At 51.4% G+C, this 14526-nt stretch overlaps 1 protein-coding gene across 1 annotated transcript; it reads right to left on the bottom strand.

Annotated features, from left to right (window-relative positions):
* Positions 1 to 5941: 5941 nt before the first annotated feature.
* On the bottom strand, positions 5942 to 11371 carry AVPR1B (arginine vasopressin receptor 1B). The gene is made up of 2 exons (XM_047076431.1): positions 10432 to 11371; positions 5942 to 6270 (listed from the first exon to the last, which is right to left on the bottom strand). Exons 1-2 carry the CDS (start codon positions 11369 to 11371, stop codon positions 5942 to 5944), a joined length of 1269 nt encoding a protein of 422 aa, XP_046932387.1.
* Positions 11372 to 14526: the final 3155 nt, after the last annotated feature.

Here is a 14526-nt window from a genome sequence, read left to right as displayed (position 1 = left end):
GGTTGGATGGAGGGGGTGGGGTTGGATGGAAGGGGTGGGGTTGGATGGAGAGGGTGGGATTGGATGGAGGGGGTGGGGTTGGATGGAGGGGGTGGGGTTGGATGGAGGGGGTGGGGTTGGATGGAAGAGGTGGGATTGGATGGAGAGGGTGGGATTGGATGGAGGGGGTGGGGTTGGATGGAGGGGGTGGGATTGGATGGAGGGGGTGGGGTTGGATGGAAGGGGTGGGATTGGATGGAGAGGGTGGGATTGGATGGAGGGGGTGGGATTGGATGGAGGGGGTGGGATTGGATGGAGGGGGTGGGGTTGGATGGAGGGGGTGGGGTTGGATGGAGGGGTGGGGTTGGATGGAGAGGGTGGGATTGGATGGAGGGGGTGGGGTTAGATGGAGGGGGTGGGATTAGATGGAGGGGGTGGGATTGTATGGAAGGGGTGGGATTGGATGAAGGGGGTGGGGTTAGTGCTTTTGTGAAAAAAGACCCTACAGAGCTCCTTAGCCCTTTCGTTTTGTGAGAATACAACCCATGTGAAGTCTTCAACCCAGATGGGGGCCCTCACCAACTGTGCCAGCACCCCGATTTTGGACTTCTGGCCTCCAGAACTGCAAGGAATAAATTTCTCTTTTTTAGAGGCCACCCAGTTTGTGGCATTTTGTTATGGCAACAGGAATGGACTAAGACATCTTAGGAAGCTTTTCTTTTCTTTTTTATTGAAAAAAAATTTTTTTTACATTTATTTATTTTTGGGAAACAGAGTGAGACAAAGCATGAATGGGGGGAGGGGCAGAGAGAGAAGGAGACACAGAATCTGAAGCAGGCTCCAGGCTCTGAGCAAGCAGTCAGCACAGAGCCTGATGTGGGGCTCGAACCCACGAACTGTGAGATCATGACCTGAGTCGAAGTTGGACGCTCAACCGACTGAGCCACCCAGGTGCCCCAGGAAGCTTTTCTTAATAAGGAAAAAAAAGATGTTGTTGATTAGAGAGGCAGAATGAAGAATAAACACTAGCAACACTGTCTCTATCTAGAAATGAAACTCTATTTCTTATTGATCTCTTTTAACAAGAAAAAAGACGTCAAGGGTGTGTTGAAGAGGTTCACAAGAGTTACCATGCCTCTGAGAGAGGCTGGGCAGGGACACGGCTGAGACCGCTCCCACACCAGGGGAGGGCACAACTGAAGTACTGCCTGCTTTCTGCAGGATTCTGGAAAGCCCTGGGATTGGGAGGAGCACATGTTAAAAGAAGACTTAAACATCAGGTGGGTGAGGTCAAGGCACTTAGGACCTAGTCCCGGGGACAGGCAAAAGCATGTACCAGACATGTGACAAAAGAGAATTGACATAGAGCAGTGAGAGCAGAGCCTCTAACTGCTTGGGCAGATTGGGTATGGAATGTTAAAATCAGACTTCATCCAAGGAAACATCCCAGAGAGGGTGATTTCTGACCTCAGTTTAGAAAGAAGGGTGAAAAATAAATTGATGGGAGAAGAGGCAGAAGGAAAGGGAGCAGGTCTACCTGTTGCTCCTGTTGCTGGGCTCCCCAGCAATGCCCCAGGGACTGAGCCAGACCGAACTGCATGGAGAAGTGTTTGTACTAGGCCTCCTGGAGCAGGGAATTGATGTCGGGGGGCACAGAGATCTGAATGCCACTGACCATCTGATTAAGATCTGTAATGAACTCTGCTACGATTGGTTTCAAAGCTATGACATTTGTAGCAAATAAATACATCGTGGAGGTTAACATTAGCACCTGCCCCAATCGCTCGTCCAGGGAAGGCATTCTTGGAGAGTGCTGTTTCTAAATAGAGTCGAACGTGTGACTAACAGAGATTGGATTGAACTTTGATGGTGCCGTTGACTTTCAGTTGCCCTGATAAGGAAAGGGGAGGGCTGATTTCATGTCCTAAGGAGTTTGGGCCAACAAGCTGATGACTGCGGCCAGCTAATAATTTGAAGTGATCCTCAAATTCATTGTTATCTGTGTTGCTGGAAATAAAATGTCCCTATTGTATGTAATACCTCCATGATCTTAGAAGGTCAGCTGTGTAAATCTGTATGAGTGGTCGCCCGAGTAGTCACCTCTTTGAGGAACTCAGTGTCCAGCAGAATGAAGTCACTTTCTCCCATGTTGTATGTCATCGGAACATCCAGGGAAGGACCGTGCTGTGCCACTCTGGGTTCCTCCATGAGTGTGGACTGGATTAAAAATCTCTTCAAATTTATCTTACAAGATGCAGAGAAGCTGATTTTCTGCTGGCAACGAGTAAATCGTTGATTACATACCAATAATGAACTGGGACTATATAGTGGGCAACAATAAACGTGACCTGTCTTCGTGTAAAGAATCAAGCATCCAAATTCCTACCATGACTCCAGCAGAACTCCATAAGCCGCACTATATCACTGGCCAACAAGACCCAATAGGGTAAGGAGGTATTTTATGCCCACCATCAGTAGGCTTTTTGCTTCCGGGATCAGGACACATTTCCAGGCCCAGAGGGGCTCCCAAAAGGCCTTCTACCCAAGTCCCAGCCTCTAAACTGAACACATTATAATAACTACAGCTCATCTGCGTTTCTGAGGGCCCACTAGCTTTCTCAAACACTCATTTTCAGGCAGGAATTTCTACCCTCAGTCCCTCACCCTGCCCTTGTTCTCTGCCATTTCTTGGCAAATACATCCTCCATGAGCTTAGAGACAGAGAAACATGCGTCCAGGTATCTCTGGACAACTGGGTCGAATGAAGAGCCAAGACTCCAGATCTGTAAGGAAAAGGTAGCAGGTATTAGAGCTGAGAGGCTGGGTGATTTTCCCAGCCTGTCCTGTGGGTCAGCTCAGGACCCACTTTCAGCTCCACACTGCCACCTTGTGGCTCCAGGGCAAATCCCAGGACACTCCTGTTTCCCTCAAGTGGGAGAAGGTGGCTCCCCAACCCTCAAACTCTCTTCCCCATCACCACCCCACTCAAGAAAAGCGAACCTGGGGCACCCAGGTGGCTCAGTAGGTTAAGCATCCATTCTTGGTTGTGGCTCAGATCATGGCCTCCTGGTTCCTGGGTTCGTGCTTACAGCACAGAGCCTGCTTGGGATTCTCTCCCTCTCTCCCTGCCTCTCCTCACAATAAATAAATAAACATTTAAAAAAGAAGAAGAAGAGCAAATTTTATTTCATATTGCATATCCCATTGTCACTGCCCTAGGAAACAAAGATGCCCAGGAATTTCCTGGTTATCAAGGAGTTTTATTGGTCAATTTAAACCGCATCTCCAGGTTCTTGACCCCAAGTGAGCTACTGCAGCCTGGGCTGAGTCTAGAGCTCCTTGATAAATAAAAGACTTATTTACATACAAATCACAGACATAGACATCTGGAAAATTGCTGGTTTATACCATACATCAGAAAAAACCATTCTGAGAAATCTCCACAGTCCACCAATTCACCTCCTCCTGCCATCTTCTGCCCTGCCCACTCTCTGCCCCTTGCTCCCACATGGGTTCTAAGGGACTGAAGTACTGTATTTCACAGAGTCCACAGGATGTATAAATATTTTACAGAAGTGCCTAGCCCAGAGACAGCATGGTTCCATTTTGCCTGTTTTTAGCTGTCAGAAGTGAGATTGACCTGAGAGAGCAGAGACCATCCTTCTTGCTTCCCACAGGGACCCTGGAGGTCACTCACCAGAGGCATCGTTATCTTCTCTAACATCAGTAGAGTGTTCTATAGTTTATGGTCTTACAACATTCCCGTCCCCAACAAGGTTAGTTGTTCCTGTTTAATAAATGGGGAAACCATTGCTCAGAGGGATTAGAAGACTTGCCCAAGTTCATATGTCTAGAAAAGGAGTGAGAGCAGAGCTCAAACCCAGGTCTTTGGAGTATAAAGCTGGGGTCCCAGTCATCATGATGAGCAATGATTTACTCGGTACTTACTTAGGCACTAAGGACAGGGATTTGGGGTGAGGGGCAGGGTCATTGGCTTACACACGAAGGCCAGGAGAAACTCCAGCACTCATACTGCTATGGGAGGCTCCTAAGCCCAGCTCTGCCAAGACAGATGGACAAGGAAGAAGTGGCTGGATGTCAGAAACTGACAGGGGCAACAGAATGCAGTGAAGAGAGACCATGGGCCCTCACATCTGCCTTGAGCCTTGGCCCCATCCGGGTCTGTGTCCCACTCTCTGGTTCTTTAGCACTGAAGGCTTGGGACACTTTGCTTACTGAGTTCTTATCTTTTAAGGAAGCCTAAGGAGGCTTCTCAGAGCTGAGTGACCTCTTAAAGCCCAAAGTTACAGTCATTCCCTACAGCTTCCTTAGGAGTAGAGGGAAGAGAATTTGTTCCCTAGAGCTGCTCTCAGGATAGATAATCAGCCCCTTACATTAGTAGAGAGCTCATGCCTCTACCAACCACTTTTACATCCACATTCTTATTTGACCCTCATAACAGAGATGAAGGATAAGCCAGACTTCTCCCCATGTTGGTCATCAGTGGTGGTAGAACCAGGATCTGGTTCTTCTGACTTTTCAGCTGATGCTCTTTCCATTATCAAGGCTATCCCTTAGATTAGAATCAGAATTAGGGTGGGGAAACCACCCCATGATCTAAATCCCACTGGAGGTAACGAGGAGGAACAGGGCAAAGCCTCAGAGTCTCCCCATGCCACTGCCTCTCCCAGCTTCAACATCACAGAACTGAGACCAAAAGTAGACAGTGTGGCCATGGAGGGATCCATCATGACCAGAATTGAGTCAAAAGGTATAAATATCATTGTCATGAAAATCCAACAATTCTTCTAGAGCCTGTTAGTTAGAAAGGCTCTACTGTAACACCATAGAGTGTAGTCTTGCAAAGTCATGACAGTTTAGAGCTGGCAAAGATCTTACAGATCATCTGTGTCCTAACAGGTCAGAAGATGGAGTCCCCGAGAAGGGAGGGGACTTGCCCAAGGTCATGCAGCTACCTGAAAGCAGAGCTGAGTCTCAAATCCTGGGCTGCGGACTTCATCGCGGCATGCATGGTTCGTAGGGAAGCTCTGAAGAGCCTTGAGGAAATCCAGAGCCATGATCCAGCCCCACTTTCTGTACGGATGTCCCCTCTGGGTGGCCCCAGAGGAAGGTGCAGTGTGGATCCCTTCGGGGAAGAAGAAAAGAAACCAATCCCTGCTACTTCGGAGGCTTCGTCCACTCTTAATTTTATTGTGACCATTTTCATCTGCTCCTTTCTTCTTGTCCTCATACTCCCTCCCAGAGGGTCATTCCACTGAGCATCTACTTTGTCCTGTCACCCCTCCTATAGAGGTGGATGGTACAGGGAGCATTGGCAGAATTTTTGCTAGTTATAGATGCTGCACTAAATCCCACATCTCCCTTCACTAGACAGGTGGGCATAGCAGGTAAAGCTGATCTATCTGCTCTACCCACCTCCATTCGCTTTCCTTCACTGAAGAAGCCTCCTTCTACAAAATAGACAGAGAAACAAACAAATCCAGTATCTAGATAGAGAAATGGGATACTTTTCACACTTTTTCACTTCTCCCCTCTCCTGGTTGGGCTGGGTGTGCTAGTCAGATTAGGATGGGGGACAAATGGTCAAGGTGGGAGACCAGCCTGAGTCCCTGCCCCCTGCGGAGGCCCAGATAGGGCCGTCCTCGGCCTGCCTGAGATCTGGGGTGAGTTCCCAGACACTCTGCGAATGCACAGGGTCAGGGAAGCAGACGTTTTGACTCTCGCTGACTCCCAGCCTCTGAGATTGGGGGCAAATAAGGGCAGCCCACACACCAGAGGCAGCTTCAACACCAAGGGCAGCCCTTCTGGGCCCCTCACCCTACCTCAAACTGTGCTCCCCCAACTCCAACCTTGGCCCTCCCGGCTTTTACACCCAGTGTTGAAATGAGCAGAGACCCTCCACTAGCCTCGCAGGCATGCCAGCCTTCGGGGAATGTGTTCCCTAAAAGACACCGGTCTCTGTGGAGGCTTCCCCATCCACCTGCGCAGAGTCCTTCAGTGACCCTTCGGTCCCAGGGCCCCCACCGAGTCTGGGGCTGAGGGTGAGGGCGGGCAGGCCGCTGGAGCAGGTCAGCAGTGTGGTGTGGCGGCTGGAGAGGCTGAGGCTGGAGAGTTGCCGGCGTGGCCGGGGCCGGGGACCCCCGCAGCAGTCCGGGTGGCACAGCGGCCATGGCCGCAGGTGGCTGTTGAAACCCATGGAGACCCAGGGGTTGCAGCAGCTGCTGAGGTTGCCCAAGAGCATGGAGATGGTGAAAGCCACGTTGGTTGAATCTGCAGAAGGAGAAGCACAAGAAGCCTTAGAAGCCTTAGAATCACAGAGCTGGAAGGGACCTGGGAGAGAGCCCAAGCCCCCACCGAGCAGAGGACGAAACAGAGTTCCCAGAGGAGAGAAAGGACTTACTCGAGTTCTCTGGTTAGAAAGGAGCCGGAACACCTGGGTGGCTCAGTCAGTTAAGCACCGGACTTCAGCTCAGGTCATGATCTCACGGTCAATGAATTCGAGCCCTGTGTCAGGTTCCGTGCTGACAGCTCAGAGCCCAGAGCCTGCTTTGGATTCTGCGTCTCCCTCTCTCTCCGCCCCTCCCTCACTCACGGTCTGTCTGTCTGTCTCTCAAAAATAGACATTAAAAAAGTAAAAAGAAAGGAAGAAAGAAGGAGAAAGAAAGAGAGCAGCACAGCTGGGACTTGAAGCTGGGACTCCAGCTTCAGAGTCCTACCTCACTGGGTTTTGTTTGCAAGCACAGAGTAAGGGTAGGAGCTAAGGTTTGCTCCAAGCTGACTTTCTTTCTTTCTTTCTTTTTTTTTTTTAACGTTTATTTATTTTTGAGACAGAGAGAGACAGAGCATGAACGGGGGAGGGTCAGAGAGAGGGAGACACAGAATCTGAAACAGGCTCCAGGCTCTGAGCTGTCAGCACAGAGCCCGACACGGGGCTTGAACTCAGACCGCGAGATCATGACCTGAGCCAAAGTCGGCTGCTTAACCAACTGAGCCACCCAGGCACCCCTCCAAGCTGACTTTCAAGGTGTAAACACAGCCAGGGAGGGACAGGACCAGCTTAAATAGGAGACAGTGTCTTTGTTCCAAAACCTAGAACTTGAATCCCCTCATGGATGGAGATCTAGAATGAGAAAACTTCTGTAAGACATGCAGGGAAAATACCTGTGATTCTAGGCCAAGCTCAGGCCCCTTCGACCCCCAGTCTCATTTATGTTGTAGATACAGGTGCACACTGTCTTCTGGATTCTGTCTTCTTTGACCCCTCAAGGACAGTCCCACTCATTCTGTCACTCAGTCATTGAGCATGAGAGCACAGACAGTGCCAGGCCATTGCTGGGGACCTGGGTGGGCAATCTAGAGTCTAACTGCCCTGCAGGTGCCATGGCATCATCTCCAACTGCAGTGGAGGGTCAGCTTCCAGGTACAGGGCCCCCAAGCATCCCTTTCTGGATGAATACTTGTTCTGTGTCGAGATTGTACCCAGGGAATGGACCATCCTGCAGGGAAAAATGAACTTCTCTCTTGGACGGTCAAAAGGGGAGAGTGCAAACTGGTAAGATTTTTTCCAGACACAGTATTCTTTCTGAAGACTACATGAGCGCCACATGCCAGGAGGAAAGCTTCTGGGACAGGCCTTGACCTCTGGCTGGACACACCCTGTTACATGAGGCGTAGACTGCACACTGCATTACCTTGCCCTTTGGCAGAGGCTGTAGAATCACTGAAAGCCATGTCAGAGCTTTAAGGAAGCACAGACTCGAAGCCAGGTCTACTGACTCTAAGACAGCAGTCCTGTGCCTCTGTGAAGTTTCAACCAACACACTCAAAGGCAAAGCCCTTTGCCTCCTCTGTGAAGCACTGTGACGTCTTCAGATACTCTGGTTCTCCCATAGGTGTGCTCCTAGGTGTGGCTACTCACGGCCGAGCAGAGGGAAGAACATTTGATAGAAGACGTAGATCACAGGGGTGAGAAGCTGAAGGCGTCTGGATTGACCCATGTAAGGCAGAGAAGTGAGGGCAAGGGGCGAGTACCTGTCGGTAGTGGAGGGACCAGCCTCAGTAAAAATAGATCCTCCTTCATTTTTCCTACATCCTGGCCTGCTCCCCAGCTAACATAAAACCTGGATGACGCGGAAGTTGTGGGAGGTTGCTTTGGCCAACGGGGTGGTGTTCACCCTATCCACTCTATCAATACATATTTAGTGCCTAGATTAGGCCAGGGATGGAGGGGTTCCACAAGCGCCTTGCCTGAGAAACATCTGTTTGATTTGGCCCCATCTAAGCCAGGCCCAACGCAGGGCCTGGAGATGTGCCATGAACACCAGAGTCTACAGAGGCTCCACCTCTCAGCCCTTGAGGGCAGACCCACAATGCTCAACCCTAGGCAGCCACCGCGTCTTGGCAGAAACTCAGCCGAGAGTTGGGGGGCAGGAGCAAGGCCCAGGAGACAGGTAGGCTCTAACCAGACACTCAGGGACAGGAGGTCAGGAGGTTGGCATGCTATGGAGAGGAACTGGGGGTACTGGAAAGTAAGTTTAAAGTAATGGATCTCAGCCCAACTAGAAGGGCCCCAAAGGGCTTCCGCTTTTCTGAGAGAGCATATTGTCTGTAAGGTAACACTTTGTCTCTGTTCTCTTGGCTCAGAGAGGCCCTTGGTACACAGGTGAGGGACGTGTACTGAGGGACAGGCTTGTGATCATAGTGACACAGCAGGCAAGCAGGGGAGCCTGCACTGGCTGGGTGGCAGGGTCTGCATCCTCTTGTAGGTTCCTTGATAAAGGGGCAACTGACTATGCCCTGCCCCCCACCCTGCGTCATTAGCTAAGCTGGACTGAGAGTAAAGCCATGTCATGGATAATGCTTGACCTATAAAGACCTTGACTCAGGTCCTGGCCCCACCTCTTACTAGCAGTGGCACTTTGGACCAGTGTTTTCCCCTCTGCGAGTCTCGGATTACTCAGACATACAGCAGAGAAGGCCACCACTAAGCACCAAGGACTGAATGTGCTTGGCACTAGGAAGCCCTCTCTCCTTCTATTCTGTGTGTGAGTAGAGCAGGGAGGTCTCTACAGTTGGTTAGAATGAATACATTCATTGCTTAAAGGGTAATTTGCAAAGAGCCTCTTGTCCAAATGGATGTCCAAAAGAAGGGATAAAATGGGACCATAATAGTTTGGTATCATTCTCACAATTCTCTTGCAGGGTTGTGTTAAATTCATGAACAGCCTGGCCCTTATTTAATCTCTCCAGAAAAGCAAAGTATATTTGGCTTGAGAGTGTCCCAGGATGAGCAAAATGAGGTTAGAAACAAAAGCACAAGGGAAGGGGGAACCACTCCCTAAGGGCTGGTAGGAATTGATAGCCTGGATCTGCTGGTCAGCAAACTCTCAGGAAGCTTCCAGCTCCCAAAACCTGTGCGCAGGGCCTCCCTAGGGCAGTCACATGCTGTACCCAATATACATCCCAGGCTATGCACAAGACGTGCACTGCCGCACTCTTCTTAGGAGAGGAGGAACACTACTCTTCAACATTTAGGCTGCCCAGACACAGCCCTACCTTCCTGAGTACACACTCATCCCCGGATAGCTGGACCATCTGGCAGTATCTAAAGCTCAGGAGGCTGCCATCTACCTCCCCCCAGAAAAAAGACAATGGCACGGCCTCCCATGTGCCAATTGGAACATGGGCTTCATGGTGGGTCCCATTTTGTTTTTCACCTAGAGGAGGAAGTCCCCTCTCTTCACCACTTCCAGAGTCAGGATTATGAACAGGGCGTAGGGTAAAGGAAAAAGACGAAGACACAGCAGGCCTGGGTTCTACCCCTCACTTTGCCACTCCCTAGCTGTGTGGCCTTGGGCAAGTCACATTTTCTCTCTGAGCCTCTCTCTCCCATTAGCAAAATGAAGGGGTTAAAGTTTCAGGCTTGAAATTTTAGGGTTGTCGTGTGCCAACATGCTAATTAATTAGAAGTGGTTGTTGGGAAGGAGTTTAAAGTCTTGTCCAGCCTCGAAAGGGAAGAGCACCGACAAACACAGCTCATGGGTCACAGATTGTCATCCTGGACAATTTGAAAATTCTTTTCAACGCGGTCATTCTATGATTCTAATGCTCATGTATGAAACTGGGAGTTGGTTGACCAAAACTGCCAACAGTCATGCTTCATTAAGGCCACATGTTATTTTTAAATGTTTAAATTAGGTGCCCAAATTGTAAAGTATGGAGATTTTACATAAAAGATACTCACACAGCATCAGGAGGCTGGTCAGGAGTTGTAGCTTCTCACGTGAAACAGGGACCCCCCCACCCCTTTCATAATTGCTTCACTCATCTGTTACCTGCCTGGCCCGGAAGGCCTTATACCCCTCTCGTTGCCCTGCTTTCTCCCTTCCCTGCTCCTTTCCACTCACGCCTCCCACACGGACACACACTTGCCTTCGTCAGGGGCATCTTTGTCCCACACGGACCACATCTGGACGCTGAAGAAGGGTGCCCAGCAGGCAATGTAGGCCAGCACAATGACGAAAGTCATCTTCACGGTTCGGATCTTAGCCCTCGAGATGGTACTGATGCTGCTGACCCGGGATGGCAGGCCCCGTGTGGCGGCAGCTGGGACAGAAGGCGACATCCTGTCCCAAGTCCTCCAGCCCCTTCCTTCCACCTTGCGGGCCTGCGTCTTGACTTTGAGGTTCTTACAGATCTCGTGGTAGATGAGGCTGTAGCAGGCCGTGAGCATGACCACAGGCAGGACAAAGATGGCCAGGGTGGTCCAGGTGATATAGACCCGAGGCCCCCAAGGGAAGCGGAAGTCTGCCCAGCAGTCCAGCACCCCCGTGCCCTGGAACACCTCCCGCAAAGAAAAGATGAAGATCTGAGGCAGGCTGAGGATGGCAGCCAGCAGCCAGGGAGCGGCGATGAGAGGGTAAGTGGACTGGCTGGGCTGCTGGAGGCTGCGCAGGGGGTGACAAACAGCCAGGTAGCGGTCCAGCGTCATGGCCAGTAGCATGTAGGTGGAGGCGAACATGCTGAGCACCTGCAGATACTTGACGGCCCGGCAGAGGAGGTCAGGGCCCTGGAAACGGTAGGTGATGTCCCACAGCAGCTGGGGCAGCACCTGAAACAGGGCCACACCCAGGTCAGTCACGGCTAGGTGCAGAACAAACAGGTGCATGCGGGAGCGCTTGCGGCCTGGCTGTCCCAGGGTCAGCAGCACAGTCAGATTGCCCCCTGTCGCCAGCACCAGGACCGCGGCCAGGATTCCGATCTCCACCTTGGCCAGCTCCTCATCCCGGCCCATCCAGGGTGTGGTGGCATTGGGGACGGAGAAGGTGCCCCCGGGAGTGGGGTTAGCAGCCCAGGCAGGCCCAGAATCCATGGTTGAGTGTGCTGGGGGTGGGGGGAGGGGAGGGGAGGACGGAGAGGGAAGGACCTACGGATGGTGTGGAGGCTAGTGGAGACGTTTGATGGCTGAAACGGAGTGGGGAGGGAAAGGTTTCAGACGGGGAGAGAAGAGAAGGGGGATGGCAGGAAGATGGTGAAAAGAGAAATAGTTAAGAGGTTCGGGATAGAGGGGAGGAGACAGAAAGAGACAAGGACGGAGAAGAGGCTGATCGACGATGTGGAGGGGAGACCTAGGAGAAGAGAGAGAAGGGCTCAGGGAGACAGGGTGTCAGGAAAAGAAGAATGGATGGGGCTGTGCAGGGTGAGGCTTCTGGAAGGGAAAGAAGCCTGGGGAGCTGCTACCACTTCCCAATCCACCCCAAAGTCACTTTCTCCCAACTTTTCTGGAAGTGGAAAGCGGATGTCCCTAAGCTTGCTTGGAGGCGAGGTCCACACCATCAGCGTCGCGTGCTGGATGACCCTGCCAAGCCAGCGCCAGCCCCCGGGAGCAGCGACCAGAGGCAGCGGGAGCGCAGCGCCGGGAGCCGGGTTTTATGGGCTCGCAGCGGGAGCCCTGCGCCCCGGGCGCGCCGGTTGGTTCCCGCAGAGAAGGGCGGAGTGAGGCTCCCCCGCACGCAGCCCACAGGAGGACCGAGAGGCGGGGTGGGGGGGAGTGGTGGAGAGGGATGGGGGGGGGGGTGGACAGCGGGGGCAGCGGACCAGGGACAGGGAGCCAGAGAAGCAGAAGACGCAAGCAAGCGCTCACCCGCTGGCCAGACAACCTCTTCTGCGCTCTCACCCTGGAACCGTCGGACCATCTCTCAAAACAGGTGCGCACGCGAAGAGTGGAGGGTGGTAACCCCCCCCCCCACACACACACACACGCGCGGGGCCCCTAAGGCTGGCAGCGCTGTTGGGCATGCCCCCTGCTCCGGGGTCCCTGTTAGTTCGCGAAGGGTCCAGAATCTGCAGGGGTGGCCAGGTGGGCGAGGTGGCGCCCCCAGAGGGAGCCCTCGAGCCCTTGGTAGCGACCTCTGGCCACAGCCACTGGTGGAAGACATGGGTCCTCAGGGAGGAAGAAAAAACGAGGCCGGGCGTGGAGAGGGAGCGGTGGTGGAGATCCGACCCAGGTGCGGAGCGGAAGGGGCTGGACCTGGGAGCCCGGGGCGCTGGGTCCGAGCGGCCCTCGGAGGAATCCTGCAGGAGACGTCTTAACCCGCCGCCCCCGCGCAGTGTTTCAACGGCAAAACAACGAACGCACTTAACCACCCTGTGGGGCAGAAAACCGGTCCAGAGAAGTGACAGGGGCTGCTCTGGAAGGTCGCAGAACCGGCAGACAGGAGAGGCAGGACTAGGCCCGCGCGGTGCGCCCTTCCGACTAACACCCAGTATGTGAGCGGCACCGGCGCTCCGGGGACAGATAGCTAAACGAGGTGGATTATTGGGACAGTCTCCTGAGCAGATTAGAACTTCATTAGGGGTGACAACAGCAGGGGCGCCTGGGTGGCTCAGTGCGTGCGCCTTCTACTCTTGGTTTGGGCTCAGGTCACGATCTCAGGACTTCGAGATCCTGTGCTGTCTCGGACTCACCCTGTGCTGTCAATGCAGTCTGCTCTCCCTCTCTCTCTCTCTCTCTGCTCCTCCCCCTCTCACGCTGCCCTCTCTCTCAAAATAAATAAATAAACTTAAAAAAAAAAAAAAAGGAGTGACAACACCCTTAGCGCGCGGTCCATGATTCCTCGGAGGCCCCCTTCTCTCACCTTTTAATCAAACCACATGCCACTTTCTGGAGTCACCCACATACCCGCCCACACAGTTACCATCGCCTTTTGAAGATATGATCTCCTAGACACCTAGAATTCATCTCCACTCCATCCCACTGCCACGGTTCACACGATTTCTGCCCCCAAATACTGTAGCATAGTCTTGTGCACCTCAGCCCGGGCTCCGCCTTCTCAGGGATTTCTTGCTGTCTATGAATGATAAGTTCAAGTCTCTACTGGCCCATTCCTATCTGCAGGCAATCTCTAGTGTTGCCCGTGAAAAAGAAAAAACAAACAACATAACCCTCCCCAGACACTCCAGCTGTAGCAATCTCTTGTCCTTCACAGCAGAATTTCTCTAAGGGGCTGTCTAGCTGGTCTCCGTTTTCTTGCTCCCATTTATTTCTTGATATAGCCATTAAAATTATATATATTTAGAGGTGCCTGGGTGGCTCAGTCGGTTGAGCGTCTGACTTCAGCTCAGGTCGTGATCTCGCAGCTGGTGAGTTCCAGCCCTGCCGTCGGGCTCTGTGCTGACAGCTCAGGGCCTGGAGCCTGCGACGGATTCTGTGTCTCCCTCTCTCTCTGCCCCTCACCACTCGCCCTCTGTCTCTCTCTCTTTCTCAAAAATAAATAAATGTTAAAAAAAAACTATATATATAGTTAAACATGTTTTTAAAATACTACATATTGCGTAAATGACATCATACTCGAAATACCACTCCAGAACTTGCTTTTTAAATTCTGCTTTATTTTTTATATCCGTCCTTGACGGATAGATCTAATTCATTCAGTTTATATGCCGCATCGTATTCAAGTACAAGAACATAACACATTTATCCCAAACCCTATTTTTACAATTGATTTCCAGCTCCTTTTTTTCCTGTTTTTTTAAATGCTGCAATGAATATTCTTGTGAATGCCTCCTTGTGTTCATGTGTGAGAGTTTTCTGGGGTGTACAGCCAGAAGTATATGCTGGGTATTCAATATTCTTGGGTCATACAATGTATGAATTTTCGATCAGATAGGACCATATCCTAACTTTTATCTCTAAATTTGTTGTACCGATTTATTCTCGCACCAGCTGCACTTGACTTTCTCAACATCCTCACAGTCAAGTGTTTCAGCTGTTTTCATTTTCACCCATCGACTGGTGTGCAACAGCATCTCATTGTGATTTTATTTTTTCTTTCTCTGATCTCTAGTTATTTTGGGCATCTTTGCCTATATTTATTTGTTGTTTGGGTTTCCTCTTCTGAGAATTATTCATATCCTCTGCACAATTTAAAAAAAATTTTTTTTAATGTTTATTTAGTTTTGACAGAGAGAGAGAGAGAGAGCATGAGCAGGGGAAGGGCAGAGAGAGAGGGAGACGCAGAATCCGAA

Source organism: Lynx rufus, unplaced genomic scaffold (assembly GCF_022079265.1).
Source record: "Lynx rufus isolate CCGP_SWC_20201006 ecotype Redwood Valley unplaced genomic scaffold, mLynRuf1.p SCAF_15, whole genome shotgun sequence".
Lineage (NCBI taxonomy): Eukaryota > Metazoa > Chordata > Mammalia > Carnivora > Felidae > Lynx > Lynx rufus.
This window is presented reverse-complemented; position numbering and strand designations above follow the sequence as displayed.

What these genes read in the sequence shown, in the direction of transcription:
- AVPR1B (XM_047076431.1), bottom strand. Translation starts at nt 11,371, where the DNA reads ATGGATTCTGGGCCTGCCTGGGCTGCTAACCCCACTCCCGGGGGCACC. An exon ending in CAAAGATGCCCCTGACGAAG is followed by an intron (nt 6,271 to 10,431) that starts GCAAGTGTGTGT and finishes CTCCTTCTGCAG; the next exon opens with ATTCAACCAACGTGGCTTTC.